This window comes from Eucalyptus grandis, chromosome 3 (genome assembly GCF_016545825.1).
Source record: "Eucalyptus grandis isolate ANBG69807.140 chromosome 3, ASM1654582v1, whole genome shotgun sequence".
Classification (NCBI taxonomy): domain Eukaryota; kingdom Viridiplantae; phylum Streptophyta; class Magnoliopsida; order Myrtales; family Myrtaceae; genus Eucalyptus; species Eucalyptus grandis.
Window position 1 is genome coordinate 36724533 of NC_052614.1, and position 21100 is coordinate 36745632.

The 21100-nt window shown below is 39.8% G+C and overlaps 1 protein-coding gene across 1 annotated transcript; it reads left to right on the forward strand.

Annotated features, from left to right (window-relative positions):
• The first annotated feature begins 9313 nt into the window (after positions 1 to 9313).
• Positions 9314 to 9985, forward strand: LOC104439590 (probable E3 ubiquitin-protein ligase RHY1A). Its single transcript, XM_010052636.2, has one exon. It carries the CDS (start codon positions 9314 to 9316, stop codon positions 9983 to 9985), a length of 672 nt encoding a protein of 223 aa, XP_010050938.2.
• Positions 9986 to 21100: the final 11115 nt, after the last annotated feature.

Sequence of the window (21100 nt, forward strand, 5' to 3'; positions counted from 1 at the left end):
ATGGTGAAATTCGTATGATTGGATGAGGCAGCAATTTTGGACTTTAAAATTTTTTATTTGTGAGTTGATAAGCTTGAAATTGATTGGGGGAACAAAGAGGAGTGTATGGTGGACATGTGGGGCCAAAACATTAAATGTATTGGCTAGGATTTCTGATTTTTCTTGTCTCCTCTTAGCTGGCTTCTCACGCTCGGCACTCCCATCCGCTCATTTTTCCTGCTTTTGTCTTAATATCTCTATCGTGCGAGACAATCCATCCAATCTCTCTCCATCTTCATTTCTTCTCTTCCTCAAACGAAGCCCACACACTCTGCTCACGCCAACCTTGAGATCTTCAATCAAGCTACTTCTCTCCACTAGTTGCTGTCCCCCGCCAGTCAACTCTCCTCACCGCTGAAGACTCGAGCAAGCATCCGTGTGGTCTTCTCCAGCTCGTGGCCACCGGAACTACAGCTGCCACGTCCGAAGATCTCTCCCGGTTTCTACCAGCACGCCTCCACCATCTTTTGTTCCCCAGTCAAACCAGTCGGTTTGTTGATCGCTGCATCATCTCCAGCAGCTTCACGTGCCGCGCCGTTGCCTCGTCCAACCCATGCCCACGAAGCCCAACGCCAGCTCACTTCACGGGTCAACGAAGCAGCTCCATTCTCTCGGTTGTTGACCGCCAAACGTCCACGAAGTTGCTCCATCATCCGCACGCCTCTGCCTGCGCCCTACAAAGCAGGGCTCCACGCGTCTTCAGCTTCTGCCGGTTGCTGCCAGATTCGGTCAACCAATGGAGTCACTCCACCGGCTGTTGACCCAGCGAAGCCACTTGCCGTGTGTCTTCAGTTCGCCGAGGTGCCCCCGTAGCTGCTTCACGCCCACGACGCCAGCTACCGTTCCCTTCCACTAGCATCAAAGACCCCAGCTCCTCTCCTTGCTGCTTCTTGGTTCCGCTCATCCACCGAAGACGCCAGGGAGTAGCTCCCTTCTTCGCCTGCGTCTTCTTCAGTTCGTGGATCAGCCGCAACAAGCCAGTCCATCAAGCTTAGCGAAGACCAGGCCCACGGATCCTCCTCCATTTCCATCGCAGCTCATATTGGGCTTTCTTGTTCAGCCCACAATCATTGGATTCTAGCCCAGCAGTTGGGTCATTTGAAGCCCCCACGACAAGCCAAGTTCGGTCCAAGCTCAGTCAGCCCATCTTTAGTTGTTGTCCAGTTGAAATTACTCCAGCAGCAGCCCACTTGATTTCAGCCCAATACAACAGCCAGGCCCACCGAATCAGTGGACTCAGCCCAGCAAAGCTCTCAATTCAGCCAAAGAGAGCTTCAGCTTCAGCCCATTAATTTCAGTCTTGTTTCAAGCCCAGTTCAGCTAGTGCAGTTAGTTCAGTCCAGAAATTCAGCAGGTCCAGCCCATTCCAGTGCAAGAACAAATCTCAATTGGGCTGAGATTTGTTGGGCCTAAGCTTAAGGCCCGGTCCAAGTCCGCCGGTGTCGTCGAAAGCCCGATTTCGGCCGCCGTCGCGTCGCCGTTGCGGTGATTCGGTTCCCGCTTTTGATCAAGTGAGTTTTACTCACTAATGCTTTATTAGTTTGCTAATTATGCCTTAGGGTTGGTTAGATTTAATTACATGCACTTAGGTGGTTAGATTAGGTTAGAATAATTAAATTAGTGACTTGAGGATGCATGTTAGGTGGTTAGACCTAGCTATTAGCAAGTAGAAATGTTTGGTTATTTATTGAATGTATCTCGGGATTTTTCCCGACCCGTTTGGCTCCAATAAGGCAATATAGGCCTAAATTGGATTTTTAATATTTATTTATTTATTTTTCGAAATTAATTATTTAATTAATTATTTTTCCGGAAATTCAACCGGGATGGCGGTGGACCGGAATTTCGTGCTGATTGTCGTGGTGCAGTCCGTTTATTTATTTGAGCTCTACGTTGTGTGGAATTGAATTTATTGTGGAATTTTAGGAATTGTCCTAAATTGTTTGTTATTGAATATTTGATTGATGGATGGCTGAGTATGGATATATAGCGCCAGTACGTTGATGGGCTATATAGTAGGGAGAATGGTGAGAGCTAACTGAGAACGTTATTGGCTAAGACCAATCAGGTACGATGTTATTGGACATACGTGGTTCGGTGATTGGAAGTATCCTTTGGAAAACGGCGCCTTAAAGAACGCACGTAAATGACTTATAGACACACGTGGTTCGGTGGTTATGGGAATATCACTGGTGAAAACGGCGCCTTAAAGAACGCACGATGTTGTCTATAGCCGATGTCACCTTGGCGAAAACGGCGCCCTTGAAAGGACACGTGGTTCGGTGATCAAGGTTATCACTGGTGAAAACGGCGCCTTAAAGAACGCACGGTGTCGGTGATCGGTATGTCATTGGCGAAAACGACGCCCGAGAAACACATGTGATTTGGGGAATGAGTACACCACTGAGAAAGTGTGGTATGAGTGGGAATGACCTAGAAAGTGCAGGCGACATGTAATCAACTTAGTCGATTGATCAATGCTTGATCGGATGTCGTGAATTGTTTGAATATCTGTGTTTAACCTTGAATTGCAGGTTGAACCGAGGCCAAGGTAAGTCCTTTGACTCGTGTTGTGCTTAGGCAACCGTATGGCGTATTAGTTTATTAATCGGGTCTTAGTGGGTAGGACTCGCGAGACGTGGTCTCATTGGTTATTGAATAACCATTTCAGACCCCGAGGAGGAGCTAAGGAAGAGGAACCTGAAGGGGAGAAAGTATTTTGAAGTAGAAGATGATCCAGAGAGGGATCTTGAAAATAACCCAGATGTGGATTGGGATCCCATCCCTTTTGTGAACCCTGTTTCAGTGTAGATAGGTGTCAGACTTTTATGCTGTAAATAGTATTGTAATATGCTATGAGTTGTGCTGTTAATGAAAGTGTGGTTGTGAATTTCAATATGAAAAATATGGCCTGTTTTCCTATCCCATTGTTTTATTGTCTGGGGATTTATAACTGCTTCCGCATGTGTTTAATAAAAAGAAAGGGTCGGCGATACATAGTCCTGGGATATCGCATTATAAAATCGACCAAATAGAAGGATGTGCGCGCGTCCGAGGATCGGGGCGTGACAGAGCTTCCGGAATTATGTACCGAAATACCACCAGGCCTCCCTTGGAATTACGTACCGTATACTACCGGGCATCCCGACACTCCCGGGGAATCTCCGGAATTACGCCACTAGGCCACCGGGCATCATCATCCACCACAACAATCTCCTCATTTAACATTATTCATGTTCATCAATTTTGGTCTTAATTTAGCATGGCATATGATGTATTGGCAAATCAACAATCACGTTCAACATTTGAATTCACACATGCATCTTAATGCATACATCCAGACCTCATCACACATACTACATGGTGCAATAAAATTCATGGAATTTATGCCAATTAAAATAATCCATTTATGATGCCCCTTTTTATTTTTATTTTTATTTATTTAAATTCCAGCTTGTGCCATTTTCAAAAATATTAAATTTAATTATTTATATAATTTCAAAAATCATAAAAATTAAGGCAAGTGATAAACAAGACAATAGGATGATGATTTCATGTAAAATACATGGCCAAATAAAATTTCACATAATTCCATAAATCACACAAAACAGCATATGTTTTTCGGATGAAATCAGTATGCACAGTTTCCGAAGAAATTTGATTAAAATATCCATACGACCTCCAAAAATTACGAAATTTTACTGAGTTATAGCCAAGACACTAAAGTACATTTTTCATGAAGACTTCCAAGTCATATTACTTTTAGATAAATTTCTACAGTCTCACGAAGCTTCTGTATCCAACACCGAATTGGCCAGTACATGCTTCTCCGAAATACTGAGTTTTCACCTACCTATTCTTCTTCGTTTCCTCTGAAATTTGAATATGTTTTACATAAAGATGTTCTCTACAAGTTTCATGAAGAAATATAAGTCAAATAGCCAGATTATAGTCGTCATTTAGGTCCATGAAGTCTCGGGTGTCCTATACTACATCTCCAGAATTACCTTCTTCAAGATCTAGTCGATTTACTAGGTTATACTTGTTCATTTCACTTAAAATTTGAGTATGTTGTATTTTAAGATGTCCCCTACAACTTTCATGAAGAAATCGAAGAGAGATTATTAACACAAATCAACATGCAACCACAAATCCAACAAAAGGTCAGTGAAATCTTTCCAGATCTGAGGTCTCCGTAAGATGAGAGTTTAACCCCTCAAATATCCATCATTTTCCACGAAATTTAAGTATGTTGTAGTTCAAGATGTTAGATACAACTTTAATGACGAAATTTAAGTATGTTGTAGTTCAAGATGTTAGATACAACTTTAATGAAGAGATAGAAGCCAAAATCGGACTCTAAACATGCATGGAAGCTCACACAACATTCTGACTCATACAGATTCAAGCGAAAACAGTCATACCATTCAAGAATAAACCACCCATACTTCGGTTTTTCCCTCTCTTTTTTTTTTTTTTTTGAATTTCTTCTATAAATATTTTTAAATTTTAATTTTTAACATGGCCAAAGTCTTGTGACATTTTGTTTATTGAAATTTAATTTATAAAGTGCATGGCCAAGCATAGATTATTATCATTAATCTATCAAATTTAAATTCTCACAAGCACATGCACAAATCATCTATTCTTAAAAAGACTAATGGCTAAAGCATAAGCCATAGGAAATTTTATTACCTAATTAGAGACTTTAACACACCTTATAATTTGACTTTGAATTTTTGGGATGCCACATGCGACCACTGGCAAGGCCTGCCCAGGCATAGCTCCCCGGGTTGCATGACCCTGATGAGACTTTGCTCGGGGTGGTACCACTCCTGGCGAGGCTCTCCTGGGGCAACCCCATGGGAGACTTGCCAGAGCACCACAACCATGCCACTCTATCTCTCACTTGGCCTTTTGGCAGACTGAAAAGAGGAAGATGGGTAAAACGGGAATTATGAAAATTTCTTGAGAGTAAAGTGGAAATAAAAGAAATCTACTTTTTATTTCACGATGATTTGTCTAGTCTCTGAAGCAATTGTTACACATACTTTATAAGAAATTTCACGGAACAATGTAGTACCATGCCTAGGCTTCAGAATTGGCAAATGTGAATTGTCACTTTTTTGTTTAAGATTTTATGATGTTACGACAATCCATCGTAAACACGATGAAAATGTCATAAATCCTTGTATTTACTGCAAAATTGTTTTTGATTATGAACTAATGTCACAAAATTTTGCAAAAGTTTTAATTTCATAAATTTGTTGTAGAAAATTTTCATCCACCCCTGCCTCAGCAGATCCTCCCTCTCGCCTGCTCGGCCTCTCCCTCTCCCGATGCCGATTTTGTCCTCCAGCCCCTGATCCTCGCCTTCGAATCCGCCCGAGGCAAGATTGTGGAGGCCACACTCGAGTGCGCCTCCAAGCTCTTCTCGCTCAGCCTCGTCCACGCGTAGATCAGTGACGATGCTAACTATGGTGATCAGGCGAGCATCGGTGGAGGTTCGTGCTTGATTTTCAGGATGTTGCAGGGCGTGAGTAAGGTGAATCGGGGAGGAGGCCATCAAGCTTGGCGTGCTTAGGGTTGCGCTAGCAGCGATACGGTTGCCTTGCATTTTGATTCGAGGCGATTGCTTGATGCATACAATGAAGACTTTTTATAATGTGTATCTTGGCGAGGTGGAGCCTCACCTGAGTCTTTGGTGAGGTTAAGGTTGCTTGAGGTTGGCAAGACTGATGAGGTAAGGTTGAGCTTGCCAAATCTGGTAAGTCTCGAGCTCGCTGGCCTTAGGCGAGCTTGACCTCACGAGATCCGATGGGGGTTGAGCTCGATGGAATTTGTTGAGGTCAAGCCTCACTGGCCTTGGGCAATATTGTCCTTTACTTGTGGTTGGTTGTTGGCTGTCGCTGTGGTCTATGGTTGGCTGAGAAAGAAGAAATAAGAAGAAGAAGAAGAAGAAGAAAACATTTTTCTTGTTTAAAAAAAGAAAAAACTGTCTAGCATCATCTCAAAGCGGCATTATCGAGTAAAGACCATTTCATTTGCGACAATCTGATATCTCAGAAAGGTTGAATTGGTTATGGAGAACAATATCTGTATCAATCTTCATCCTGAAAATAATCTTGTTATGGATATCCCCCATGTTTGGTACCGGAAACCACAGTTCTTAACATTTAATTGGTTGCAATTTCCTCTTTCGTTGCACATCAACAAGCACTTCTGCATAAACAATAACATATTGTTCTTGTCCCAAGCTGCCGCTTCTCTGCAGCCTAATGAAAAGGACGTCACAGTTCGACTTTGCTTGTTTAACAATATTCCAGTGGCTTCCAGAGCTTATAAGACATGACTTAGTTGAGGATGAAAGGTGCAATAATCTCTTTGCTACGGTGGTCCTTATAACATGAAAGATAACTTGTTCTGAACTTAGGTTCTAGTGGGCTAAACCCACTTACATCTCTCTCCGCTCTCATCTTCAGGTCACTTATCAGAAAAAGAGGTGAAATAAGTAAAGCATCAGGATCCCCGCATCTCTCCCGGGGTCATTCGTATCCTAATTGAAGTAGTAATGTCGATTGCATCAAGACAGGGTCATGCTAGCCATATCTCATTCAAGGTTTAGATGGTGACCTGAAAGCATGCATACACCTCAAAATGAGTTCGAACCCCCGTTCTTTTCACACTCTCCATGGTTTGAGAATGTCATGTGATGGGTCATTCTTGGGGAAAAAAAAAATCAGCTGACTTGTGCGGGTTTAGATAAGCCATCAACCGGGCATTTCATTTCTTCTGTCAATGGAAAGCCATTAGAACTCATCAGATGCTTTACTTACGTCCCCTGTTCTGTTTCAGGCTTCACAAAATGCAGAAAACGAAAGAGCTCCTACCAAATTGCTGCAGAACAGCTTTCACGGGTATGCAGAATTTGAACAACGAAAATACAGCATGTTTTCTACGATCCATGCTGGTTAATAGGAAACAGCTCAGCAACATGGCAGCACGAAGCACTGATTTTGATGACGATGCCGAGTGTGGATTGAGAATTCCTTCTGGGTGCTTCTGCAAAATCAGAGCATGAAATAGTAAGACGCCGATGGATTATGGATGGATCCATCTAGGCGACTGTCGAATCGACAAGAGATTTCAAACCCCGCAATCTAATGTGTGCTATAATCTTGAGTCCTCTATTACTTGACAACACCATTTCAATGATCATGCTAAGGCTGATGCGAAAGCCCAGGTCGTCCAATTATTTTCACTGAATTTACAGACTTCTTATCAAAACCCGAATGACATAGAAGCACATAATTACTAATTTTCTTGGCAAAAGCAAGTTTTCTGTTGCGTTATGAAGGTGATTGCAGCTAGTAGACATAATCCGAGAATTCTGTTCTACGATTTCCAGATTGCAATCCTCCCTTTTATCAAGATATCGCGTGAACGATCTCTGGGTGGTGTGGAGATAAACTAAGAGAATGGGTTTGAATCCTTCCACCGTAAGCTTTGTGGTGGATATGGGGGCCAATATGAATTTTGGCGAATTGACGTGGCCAGGGAAATTTCCCAAATTGGCTATTGGATAAAAATGTTCGTCTAGGGAATCAATTTTATAGTAAAACCCCAATTTAGTCATGATTCTGATATTCCATACTTTTTTGTTACAATTCCGTTATTCAATTTCCTAATCTCAATTGGTATTTAGGAAACTTGTGATCCTACTATTGATTTCAGTAGGAATAGCAATTTTGAACACAAATTGGGCTACATGACATGTAATTAAGCGTGTTTGGGTTAGGTTTAACAACATTTGTGCAATGAATGGATCAACCCATTTACACATGAATAATAACTATATCGTATCTATGTTGACTATTTCATTCAATTATTACTTACACACATCTAGTTTAGACACAATAAGTTCAGATTTTAAGGCAAGAGTTTGCAAAGTAAATGTGTTAAACATGTTTTGTCATGTTACATTTTTTTTTTTGGAAGATGTTGTCTCATATGCGTTTCGTAAGAAGACAAGGTCAAGAAACATGTCATGTTCAAATTTGACCTAGATTTGGCATAACATAATAACTCCAATTCAAATGCTAATTTTAGTCTTAAAATTCTCTTCATTGACGTAATGCAATCCTCATTTTACACTAAACCGGATATATATGCAATTTAGTTTTGTCTCAAATTTTAGCTAACTAAATATCTTTATTTTTCCTTGTTAGAAATTTAATGTCAAGTAGTGAAATTATTTTACTTATATGTTATGAACATCCCATAAAAGCATTAGAGAAATAATTAGTTTGTCGAGAGAAGGAATACTATGAAGAAGAGAGAATATGCAATTAATATACATTAAAAGTTTTTCGATTTTCATTAAGCAATTGTAGCACATGCATATTTTTATTTTTATATTTTTGCCTGCTCATAGCTTTATCTGGGTTTATAAATGTTCGTATGATTTATATTGGATCTCTGAATTTCTATTTTCTTTTTCTTTTTGAGTATATCTTAATTTTTTTTTAAAAGTCATTTCAGGCGGGCATGAGCAGGAGGGCGTAATGGCTCAAACCGAAAATATTGCATCGAATTGAAATCTCTATGTAACGGCTTAAATTCACCGCCAAAGAGAGGGTGCACAAAACAGGAAACTATCGCTCGATTCTTCAGACTAGAAACCAACGGCAGTATCATTCGCATAGCTCCAACCGTCACTCCTCTGTTCTTTCTTTCCTCTTCTTCTTCAAGCTCCGTTCCAGACCTCTCTCACCAAGTGATTCTCAGTATCTGTGGATGCTATTTTTTTATTTTTTTTTCATCTCCAGAAGGAATTCCGGATTTTGCAGAAACCCCAGATTTCATCAATTCTCGGTTTTGATGCGGAGTTGCTGATTTCTCAAGAATTTCAAGCTCTGCTCTGTTTCGGACGGGGGACAGATTTTGCAGGTTTCTGATTTTTCTGATCTCTTTTGTTTTAACATTCCCGTTTGGTCCTATTACCGTCTCATGAGAAAAGGGTTTTAGTTTCTCTTGGTTCGTATCACAGGAGAACACCGCACGAATCGCAATTGTTCAGGGTCGCTCTTACTTCTTCAAGCTCTGCTCTGTTTCGTCACAGACGACGTGATTTTGCAAGCCTCTGGTATCTGCGTTCGGTGCAATCTTTAGAGGAAGGAGTTTTTTGTATTTCTGGGACGGGTCTCCAAGGTTTCTCGTGATTGAATTTCAACGCTTCACTGCTTCATCCAAAAGAAAGCTAAGTAGCTATAGCATGGCTAGAGTCTACTGCGGGTATGATCTGAATCTGAACACAAGAAACTTACGTTTTTCTGGCCTGCCCATCGGTGTCTTTAACTTCTCGGTGAAGTGGCACCATCTGCTAGTATTTGTCGATCAACTGGGAGTGACAACAAATTTTCAAGATACCAAACTGTACGAGTCGAATCAATTGCTTGCGATGCCACTGTATATCCTCCAATCGCAATTCCTATTCGCAAGGCACATGGAGAGAGCTCTTGATGCATTGTGTGTTCATGGCAGCTTTGTCCCTAATATTGTAAGACTCGTCCTAGATACTGTGTTTCGAGGATTGGATAATGGGCATCAGCAGTTCAACATGAATATAAATTTGGAACTGGTCATCAAAGAGGAAGTCGAAGAGGAAAGCATTGAGGACGTCTCCTTGGGAGGATACGAGTCAGATGGCGAGCAAGTCACGCGGGGTGTCTCGAAAAGTACCATCGAAAAGCTGGAGCAAAAGAGCTGCTCTCCCTGCGACGGTGACGGATGCTGTTGTATTTGTTTGGAGGAATTTGAAGGGGGCAGAGAAAAGGTGGTGGAGATACCATGTTCGCACCTCTTTCACAATAAGTGCATCATGGAATGGCTCAAGAGGAACAATTCTTGTCCATTGTGCCGATGCAAAGTAGAAGAAGAAGAATAGTTTGTTTGACTTTCTGTTTAGAAATGAGTTTTCTATTTTTTGCGACCATTGCTTTGTAACTACTTCTTCATTAATAAGAAAAAGTACTCTCCTGTGATCTATGGGATGCACTGAAAATGCCAGTCCAATGTCTTAAACATTTTCCTGAAGTGCACTCTTGTGTCGCGCAAAAGTTGATGAGCTTATATTTATGTATGATACGCTCATTGTTGATCTCTTGATCATTTAAGGCAATTTTCTCTTGTTTGTCATATAGTACTTCTAGTAGCTTTTCCTTTTTCCCGAGCATGGTTCGTGGGAGGTAGAAATATGATCCCGTTCTTCTCACAAGCTGCCACTTCTCAGCACCCTGATGAAAGGAAGGTTTTAGTTCCACTTTCTTTAGAAGACATGACTTCCATGAGGATTAAGGGTGCAATTTTTTTAAGATAAAGTTTATTGAAGAAGTTACCCTGCAAATTACCAAATCTTCAGAAGTTGAATCTATTTTCCCCTTCTCAAGTCCAACGATAAACTGCTCCATTACAACTCCGAGGCAGGTCATCTGATATGGAAGTGGTCTTCAATAACTTTTACATCATTGTACTGTTTCTTCTTCACTTTTCTTGTGGATAAAAGGCAAACTCTCCAGCACCATCAGAGCAGCATTATCACGCAAAGACTAATTCTTCTTGACAATTTGATATCTCATAAAAATTGAATTTGTTATCTTGATTGCAAAAGGAGAACAATATCCATATTCATCTTCGTCTTGAATATATTCATGCTATCAATGTCCCACATGCTTGTTACCAAACACCATAGTTCTTAATATTTACTTGGTTGCAATACTCTCCTTCGTTGCACCAAAATCAATAAATAAGTACTCCTGCATAAACAATATAAGATAATGTTCTTGTCTCAAGCAGCCACTTCTCTGCAGCCTTACGAAAAGAACATAGTTCAACTTTGCTTGGGAGCATTTAACTATATTCCGGTGGCTTCCTTAGCATATAAGACGTCACTTAGTTGAAGATTAAGGAAGCAATTATCTCATTGCTAATGGCTATGGTGGTCGTTATGATATGATAAATTATCTAGTTCTACTGCCAAGATTGAGAAGTAACTGACTTTATTGGTTTTTGAAGTTTGTCAAAGTAAGTGCGCAGAAACCTGAAGCAAAGGGATGTAAATAAGGCATCCAATGAGTTCCAGTGGGCTTTCACGGATAAGCCAACTTACGTCTCTCTCCACTTTCATCTTCACTTCACTTATCACAAAAAGAGGCGCAATGAGTAAAGCATACGGATAAGTACGTTTCTCTGGCGGCATTTGTATTGTAATTGAAGTTGTAATGCTGATAGCATCAGGACAGGGTGATTCTAAACATGTCTCATTCAAGGTCTATGGTGACCTTAAAACGTGCATACACCTCACAATGAGTTCGAATCCGGGTTCTTTCACACTCTACATGGTTTGAGAAATATCAAGTGATGGGTCATTCTTGGGGAAAACAAATTCAGCTGACTTGAGCAGGCTTAGGTTGGCCTTCGACCAGGCATTTCAATTTTCTACTGTCAAGGCAAGGCCACTGTGGAAAAACGTTCCTTGTTTCTTTCGTGCTAATGGAGCACATGAATCATAAGAGCTCCCACCAAATTGCTCTAGAACATTTTCATGGAGATGCAGCAGTCGAAGTGCGAAAATACTGCTAGTTTTCTACAAGAATGACGATCCTTGTTGGACAATAGGAAACGAATCTGCAACTGGGCAGCACGAAGCATTGATTTTGATGACAATGCGGAGTGTGGATTGGGACTTCCTTTCTGGCGCTTCCGCAAATTCAGAGCATGAAATAGCCCGCCAACTGTACTACAAATCTTCCATTTTCCTTATCGAGTTCCCTTTGCTGTTGAGAAAGCATGTTGATACGGTGGTTAGATACTGGAAAGTAGGTGGCGTTGACAATCTCATATCACTCATTGTAGTCTAATGTAAAACCAGAGGTGTCGAGACTTCTTACTATTTTTTCTTGACTCGTGCCCAGGGTCCAGCCCTTGCAATCCCATCTACCAGGCTGCAAAGCAGATTCGTCACTTTCCACTTAAACTTGTTACCCAGCAATTTGACCCGATCCTATTGGATGTTTTTTATTCAAACAAGTTATCAATCATCAAAAGCATGAAAACCTTACTAGCTTTTACATGAAATTAAGATTCATCACAGAAACATAATAAAGAAGTTCCAATAAGAAGTTTTACTGCCTCTAGTGTTGCGCCCGCTTCACTTGGTAAATGACGTAGTTAAACAGTCACCCGATAGATTATCAATCAATAACATTACCTAATGAAAGACCTGAGAAGTAAGATAAGACACTTCAAATTTGACGACAAATCGCTAGATCTCATTTATGGAAGTGTTCCCCTTGGTGCGCTACAGCTTTCTTTAGATAGATTGCGGGAGTAATCTCATGGTGTTGGGAAAAATTCGGGAAATGGATCCCCAAAACAGTGATTCGACACAGAATCAAACACAAACGTAGCGGAAGCGAGCCCAGGAAAATCATGAATCTCCGATCCCAAGGCACATCACATAAACGAACTTACCTTGTTTCCACAAACTAAACCTCGGTGTTGCGAATCAAAGAGGAAGAATCCACGCTGTTCTTCAGAGGATAATTTGTTCTTTAGGAGAAAGCGGTTTTGAGAAGACGTAACTTCTAAGAGAGAGGATGTGAAAACTCAGAGAGCATAATCTCTTTTTCTCACAAAAAAATATGTAACTTCTATCTCAGATAATCGCCTCTCTGATTTTCCTTTATTTTTAATAACTTCCTTCATGGGCCCTCAACTCATGGGCCAGGCCTTTTGGGCCCAACATGGGCGGACGGGCCAACTCAGGCCCATCAAAAAAGGAAAACCCATCATCTCCCACTTGCACATGGTGGGCCAAAACCAACATGGGCAAACGGGCCCTACTCAGGCCTATCAATGAAAAGTCCATCATAGACTCCCACTTGATATGGTGGGCCGAATAGAATCCTCTTTTCCTCACTACAACATTCATACTGGTGAATAGTCCGTGTGACCAGCATACTTTGAGAGCTCATTGCCATACATTTGTTAGGAATATATAGTAGCTCATAATGAGCATCACATCTTGAGTAGATTTAGTATGTAGTACCTTAGATTGATCGATCACATTTATATCTCTTTTCTGATCTATTTTTAAACAATGATATATTGTATTCACAATTATGATTATCCCATAAAACAATCATAATTGGTCGACTAGTTAATACAAAACTAGAATGTGATTATCCAAATTCGATCTTCCTCTTTCCTTGAAACTCTCAATTTCAGTTCAACTTGCTTTTCTAGAAATGCCCCATTAGATCGAATCAATTCATGACCATTGGCAACATTCTAAGATAGCAAATATTGAATAGAAATCTTGAGAATAAGTAAGAGTCATGAGGGCACTAAATTGAGGAACATGAGGGCACTAAATTGAGGAACTCTTTTTCTCAAGAGTCTCACACAGCAAATAAAGTTGAAATCAAAACTTTTGCCACTCTTATTGGTTGTCTCATGCATACGTAGTATGAAATACGTATTACGATATTTAACTCACTTTCCATGGAGCATATGTCTACACCTTTAATACCGTACAGATGATAGTTCAGACATACTTAATGTTTAACTTGAGTTCACGTATCTACTCATTCATAGAATTCATCAGAACTCACATCTAGCATTATATACAGATCAAGTAAAATATATGGGTTATTTTACTTTCGGACACAAAAAATATTATGTCATCATCTTAACACTCAGTTAAGGCGACATAGGTATTTTAAGCTTGAGCTCTCAATTATCACCTAGATAATAAGCTTAAAAACCGTCTCATCTTTATTTATCGCACAGTAAATAGAGACAATTACCCGTGTGAGTGGGCTAATCTCTTATCTGTCCAACATACTTTCTTAACTTAATATAATGTACTGAGCACTAAGATGCATAAATGTCAAACAAAAATTCATAGGCATTAATGATGAAAACACAAATTCATCAAATGTGAACACTTAGGGAAATTACAATATTCAGTACATCAACCTCTACGTAATCCTAGAGATTTCACATGGCCGTTGAACACATCTCTAGGTATTGGCTTTGTCATAGGATTTGCTACCATTCTATGCGTAGACATGTACTGTAAATTCACATATTTTCGTGCAACCATATCCTTGACAAAATTATACTTGGTATATATATGTTTGGTCTTGCCATGATATTTTGGATCTTTGGTGTACGCTATTCCTGCTTGGCTATCACAGTTAACCAACAATGAATCTGCAGTACTTTCAATAACACCTAAATGATCCAAAAATCTCTTAAGCCAAACACCTTCTTGTATTGTTGCTGATAATGCCACGAACTCAGCTTCCATCGTTGACAAGGCTATACACGTTTGTTTCTTACTGCTCCAACTTATAGCGCCATTATTCAATAAGAAAACAAACCTAGAGGTAGATTTCCTTTCATCTAAATCTCCTCCCCAATCAACATCTAAATAGCTTTTGAGTCGTAGATCTTTTCCTTGATAACTCAGCGTATAATCAGCAGTTCCATTTAGATACCTCAGTATTCTCTTAACAGCTTTCCAATGTGCTTGACCTGAATTGGATTGGTATCTACTCACCATTCCAACTGCAAAACATATGTCAGATCTTGTACACATCATAGCGTACATTAAGCTTCCAACAGCACTAGCATAAGGAATATGTTGCATTTGTTCCTTCTCTTGTGGAGTCCTTGGACACAATCTGTGGCTCAATCCTTCGCCTTTTGCAATAGGAGTATCTATGGGTTTACAATCTTGCATACAAAATCATTCAAGAACCCTATTTATGTATGTTTCTTGCGAAAGAGACAGTGATCTCTTCGAATAATTTCTTAAAATCTTAACTCCAAGAATGTATGCAGCCTCACACATGTCTTTCATTCAAAGTTGGAAGATAGCCAACTTTTGACAATGGATTTGTTTGGTTCGGCTTTTGGGGAATGCATTTACAGAAATGCAAATACCTTTGGGTGAAGGGGGTTTTCCGAAATGCAAATATCGTTTCGTAAAATTTGCATTGAGAAACAACTTTGGCCAAAATATCTTTTGGTAAAATTTACATTTGTAATTAACTTTTATTAAATTAAAAAGAAAAAATATGTTTATATTTTTTTTTTTGAAGTCCGCCACCGGACCGCCGAGTCGGCGGCCAAATCGCTGAATAAAAAATATGTTTATATTTTTTATATAAACATATTTTTATATAAAAATATAAACATATAAACATATCTATTTTTTTATCCGATTTTTTTTTTTTTTTATATAAATATATATTTATATAAACATATCTATTTTTTATATATATTTTATGTTTAATAAATATATTTTATGTTTATATTTATAAATATATATTTATTTATTAAACATAAAATATATAAAAATATATAAACATAAAATATAAAAAATAGATATGTTTATATATTTATATAAAATATAAAATGTATATTTTTATATAAAAATATAAACATATTTATTTTTATATAAATATATTTATTTTTATTCAAAGCGACCGATTGGTTTCTCCACCGGAGAGATGAACAATACCGAAGTCGCATTCCGAAGATGCAACTTGCCAAAGGACCTCAAGAGTTGCATTGGGCAAAAAGCCCTTAGAGCCACTTGGAGATGCAATTGCATCTTGCCAAAGTCGCACTAAAAACGAACCAAACAGCTTTGCATTTGGCCAAGGGACTTTAGAGCCCAAATGAGCATTCCAAATGCTGAACCAAACATGGCCAATATTAACAAACTCCTTATTACTTCTAGCAATTAGTATATCATCAACATATAATGATATGATCATAAATTGATCTTTGGATCTTTTGATATATACACAATGATCCTCATCAATCATTGTAAAATCATATCACATTATGGCATTATGAAAACGTATATACCATTGTCTCGACAACTGCTTAAGGTTATATATCGATCTCAAAAGTCGACATACCTTTTGTTATTGGCCTTTCATAATGAAACCATCAGGTTGTTCCATATAAATTTCTTCGTCTAATTCTCCATTGAGAAAATCAGTCTTTACATCCATTTGATGTAACTCAAGATCCATACTTGCCACTATTGCCAGAATAATGCGAATCGAGGTAAATCTCACGACAGGAGAAAATGTTTCCTCATAATCAATTCCTTCATATTGATTATACCCTTTCGCCACAAGGCGAGCCTTATGCATTTCTATCGAGCCATCGGCTTTACGCTTAATTTTGAGAACCCACTTGTTCCTAATGGCTTTGCGTCCTTTTGGAAGATCAACCAATTCCCAAACATGGTTTGATTTCATTGACTCCAGTTCCTCTTTCATTGCATGAATCCATTTTTCCTTATTAGGGCAACTTAGAGCCTCATTTACATTCCTTGGCTCATCTTCATATTGCGGAGTAATCATAAAAGTTTCCCCTTCAATGTTAAAACGTCGACGGGGAATACTTTTGTGACTTGTTCGCCTTACGGGAGATGGTACACTTTGCACATCATTCCTCATTATGCTCCCACTCGAATTAGATAATGATGATATCGTCTCATCATGTGGTTGTAATTGAGAGTGAGTTGAATTAAATTCATCACTTCTCATGTTACTCCTACTTGGACGAACTCCACTAAATTCATTATTTGGATACAAAGTTTCAAATAGAGAGTAGTCCTCACCTATTTCGCCATTCTTAGGAAAATCATTCTCTAAGAATGTGACATCTCGTGATTCAAATTCAGTTATACTCCCACTTTCCTGCTCACCTATGAACACATACCCTTTGGAGTATTCAGAGTATCTTATGAATTTACTTTTCTTTCCTCTAGGACCCAATTTTCCAAACTTGTGAGAGGGCTCATGAGTATAGGTAGCACAACCCCATGACTTAAGAAAACTTAAGTTTGGTTTTCTACCTGTCCATAACTCATATGGAGTGGAAGTAACTGATTTGGAAGGCACTTGGTTAAATATATAGGTAGCAGTTAACAATGCATCACTCCAAAAAAGTTATAAGTAAGTTAGCATGCACCATCATGGACCTAACAATTTCCAAAAGGGTTATGTTTCTTCTTTTTACAACACCATTTTGTTGAGGAGTATAAGGAACATACAACTGTCTTTCTATTCATTTTTCATCACATAATTTTCTGAACTCATCAGATAAATATTCACGACCTCGACCGGATCTCAATACTTTTATTTTCTTGTCTAATTGATCACAGACATTAGAATGGATTAAATGCAAAGGAAATTTAGCTCTTTTTCATTTTTCAAATGGTTTTCTTGTTGTTTTCCCTACTAGACAATGCTCACATATGGGCAAATCGACTTTTTCAATGTTACCCAACAAGCCCTCTTTGGCTAGTCTATTCATACGTTGTTGGCCAATATGACCAAGTTTAGCATGCCACACATTCACATCATTATCATATGAAGTAGAAGGTGTGAAAAGGGAATAACAAACATAGACATCACCACAATCAACATTTAATACAATAAAAATATCCAGAAAATGACCATAATCATAGTAGTTTGTATACAAATACAAATCTACACCGCTATTATGGAAGTTTACACTAAAACCAAGCTTAACCAATATCAAAACAGACACTAAATTTCAACGAATCTCCGGAGCATATAAAACATCATGTAGGAACAAGGTGCATCCACCACGCATGTTCAATTGGCAGGTGCCAATCCCTTTAACTTCAGCTTTGGAGTTATTTCCGACATAAATCCACTTAGTTCTAGTTGGAACTTGTCGAAATTTTACGAATGATTCTCTATCTTTCGTTACATGGTCTGCTGCTCCCGAATCTATAGTCCACAAGGGATTAGATTCAGTTAAGAATACAGAACTTGACACATATGCAAAGTTCCCAAAAGTACAAGGGGTGTTTATCTTCTTTGGTTCACGACAGTCACGAGTATAGTGACCTTTCTGATCACAGTTGAAGCACTTCACCCTTGAAATTTTCTTCACACGAGAACGTTTTCCTCTCTTCACACGAGGACATTTTTCTCCCTTTTGTTCGTTAATTCTTGATTTATTGCAAGAAGGACTTGATCCCTTGCATTTCCACATATTGAACGAATCAATGCGCTTGCGCTTAAAGCTTGAAACCCCTTTTGAGCTGAAAGCAACACGTCAAATTTATGTATCCTGCTCAAATGCTTTGAGGCGGTCCTCTGCTAGCTCAAGCTGGCGCACAGCATTCTCAAGATCTTCCATAATATGGTCAAGAGCTTTTAGTGCTCCTTGCTTTTCAAGCACATATTAAATCTTCTTATTCAATATTTCACTATACTCGCCGTTTAATTTGTCTTCTTTATTCAAATCAGCAATTATGTTCTTAGTTGCTGAAGCCATTAATCTGAACATATCAGACACATATGCACGAATTATTAATGTCTATCATTTATGCATTCATTTTGCACATACCCATCATATTAATGAATAATTTCAAGCAATGTTTAAGAATCAAAAGGTCACTGAGTTTCCAATCATCCTCCAAAAATCCTAACTTGAAATTATCATTAATATAATTTTCTATGCAAAATAAGTCCAGCAAAGTCACTAAAACTTTCTTGAACTTCCCACAACGAATTATAAATTAACATATTAATTTACAACAATAAACAACATTGAATTTTCAATAATTAATCATGTCCATTACACTAAGTAATATATAGAGGATAAATATCAATATAGAAAGAGATATTTACAACTAAAACATCTCAAACTCATCTAAGAAATAAGTAGGGAAAGTCTCCTCTAATCCGTCAGGAAAATTCTCTAAGAAATCTGAAGACACATAAGCCAACCACGGAAAAACTTTTGGAGAGCTCTCATGCCACCTCCAAGGCGCATTCACTCTGCACCATGTCGCCCTCAATCCAAGGGTTAAAGTTTTGGTCAACTCGATTCTATAATATTCTCTTACAAAAGCTACTACAAGTCTCCTATAATCCGGGACCACGTTGACCTCCCATAGGCGATCTAACATTGCTTGCCATTCAGGTGGAAGAGTGTTCATTAAGGCTGTCACTTTCTCAAAATCCGGCATAATATAACCACTCCAGATAATTTCTTGTATCATCTGATTGACCATGACCACGTGTGATACTATATCATCGTCATTCCACCGATAATTAGCTAACTCTGTTATTAGCCTTTTAATTCTTGCCTTTTCTTCGTTCGTTCTTGGAAATGCAGGCATGCGTCCATAACGCATGTAGCGACCTCTCTTTTTTCGGCACCCGCAATCGGGTACGAGCGCCTAAGGAGGCTAATGGCTCGGCTGAATTTATTATGCCTGGACTCTCCCAAGTCCACCAATTCACGACTTTAATAATCTAAATTTTTTTAACCTGTAAATTAATTTTAAAACGGAGTCGCCACTAATCGGTTTGGGGTGGGTCGATTAGAAACCCAAGCGAAGTATCGGGAGAAATACTTGCTCCTGCGCAACCAGAGAAATTAGGATCGGGGACTTGATTACACTAGTTAATCACTAATGCCCTTTCGGTACCTAATCTTGTTTAAACCCTAAGGCTTTTGGATTTTTGAGAGATTTTCCATGCATTTTTGGGAGGAAAAACATTTTTGAGTATTTTTCTCATTTTTTGGACATAAAAGGATTTTTTGGTATTTTTTGGAAAAATACAAGTCTTTTTTGGCTTTTCCTGAATTTGTTTGGCTTTTCCATGAATTTTTGGCTTTTTTGGATTTTTGGCATTTTTTGGAAAATAAATTATTTTTTGATTTTTCTCGATTTTTTAGAAAATAAAACATTTTTCGACATTTTTAAATATTTTTCGATTTTCTGGAAATTAAAACATTTTTTAATATTTTTTTTGAAAATAAAACACTTTTTGATTTTTTTTTAAAATAAAATATTTATTTGAATTATTTTATATTAAAATATCAAAATAAAACCGACCCGGGTTGGCGACCCAAACGCGTTGCGGGCCCGACTCAGATTTTTCATCTTTTTCTTTTTTTATTTTTATTTTATTAAACCGAAACGGTGTCGCGGCCGGGCGTTCGGGGATGCCCGGTCGGCCCAAAACCCGGATCCATTGATCTCGCTCGCGACCCGGCTCCCTGCGAACCCTACCCGACCCGGCTCCGATTCGTGACCCGACCTTCCACCGCCCAAAAACCGCGGAAACCCTACCCGACTCGCCAACCCGGCTCCGACTCCACAACCCGGAAAATCGCAAACCCTAGGGTTCGCGAATCCGCGGCGCCGAGGGGGAAACCGAGGCATTGCGGCGGCGACTGCGATGGCGACGACGGCGACTGCAAAGACAACGACGACAGTAGAATACGATGAATGCGATGAACGGCGAAGGCGACGGCGAAGGCGACGGCAAAGGCGACAGCGGAATACGGCGAGTCGGCGAAGGCGACGGCGACGGCCCTTTACCTTTCCTCAAACGGGGACGATGAACGGTGATGGCGGGGATCGATTGGGGGGCACGACAGCAAACCTTCGAAGTAACGGCGTCGGGACTTGGTCAGGGCGAACGGCGGCGGTACAGCGTCCGACGGCAACAACAGCAAGAAAACTCCAGATCTGAGGCGCCACAGATCTTGGCCGGACCTTCCTCGGCCTCGATTCTCTCACTCAGGCCAGATCCGAGCCTCCACCGGCCGGATCTGACCCTCTCGAAGTTGCTCGCTGCCGGCCTTCCCCGAAGTCTCGGTGGAGGGTGGGCTGAGCTCACAACTCGAGTTCCCTCTCGCTCGCTCGTCGATTCCTCCCCCGAAGTCTCTCAGTGGGAAGATCTCCAAGCTTGCGATGCCGATCGTCGACGGAGGTGCTCCTCTATTTATAGGCGACGAAATTCGATCGACGGAGCTTCAACCGTCGGTCCCCTTCGCGCGCCGAGCGGTTCTCCTCGGCTGAACTGGCATCCCATCCGAGCTCATCCAGCGAAGCATGCTTGGCATTGATGGCGCTCATGATCTTATCTTCTCCAGCCGACGTTGGCCTACTCCCCTCGGCTGTAGGCCGTCC

Coding starts and splice junctions, on each gene's coding strand:
- LOC104439590 (XM_010052636.2), top strand. CDS start 9,314: ATGGCTAGAGTCTACTGCGGGTATGATCTGAATCTGAACACAAGAAAC.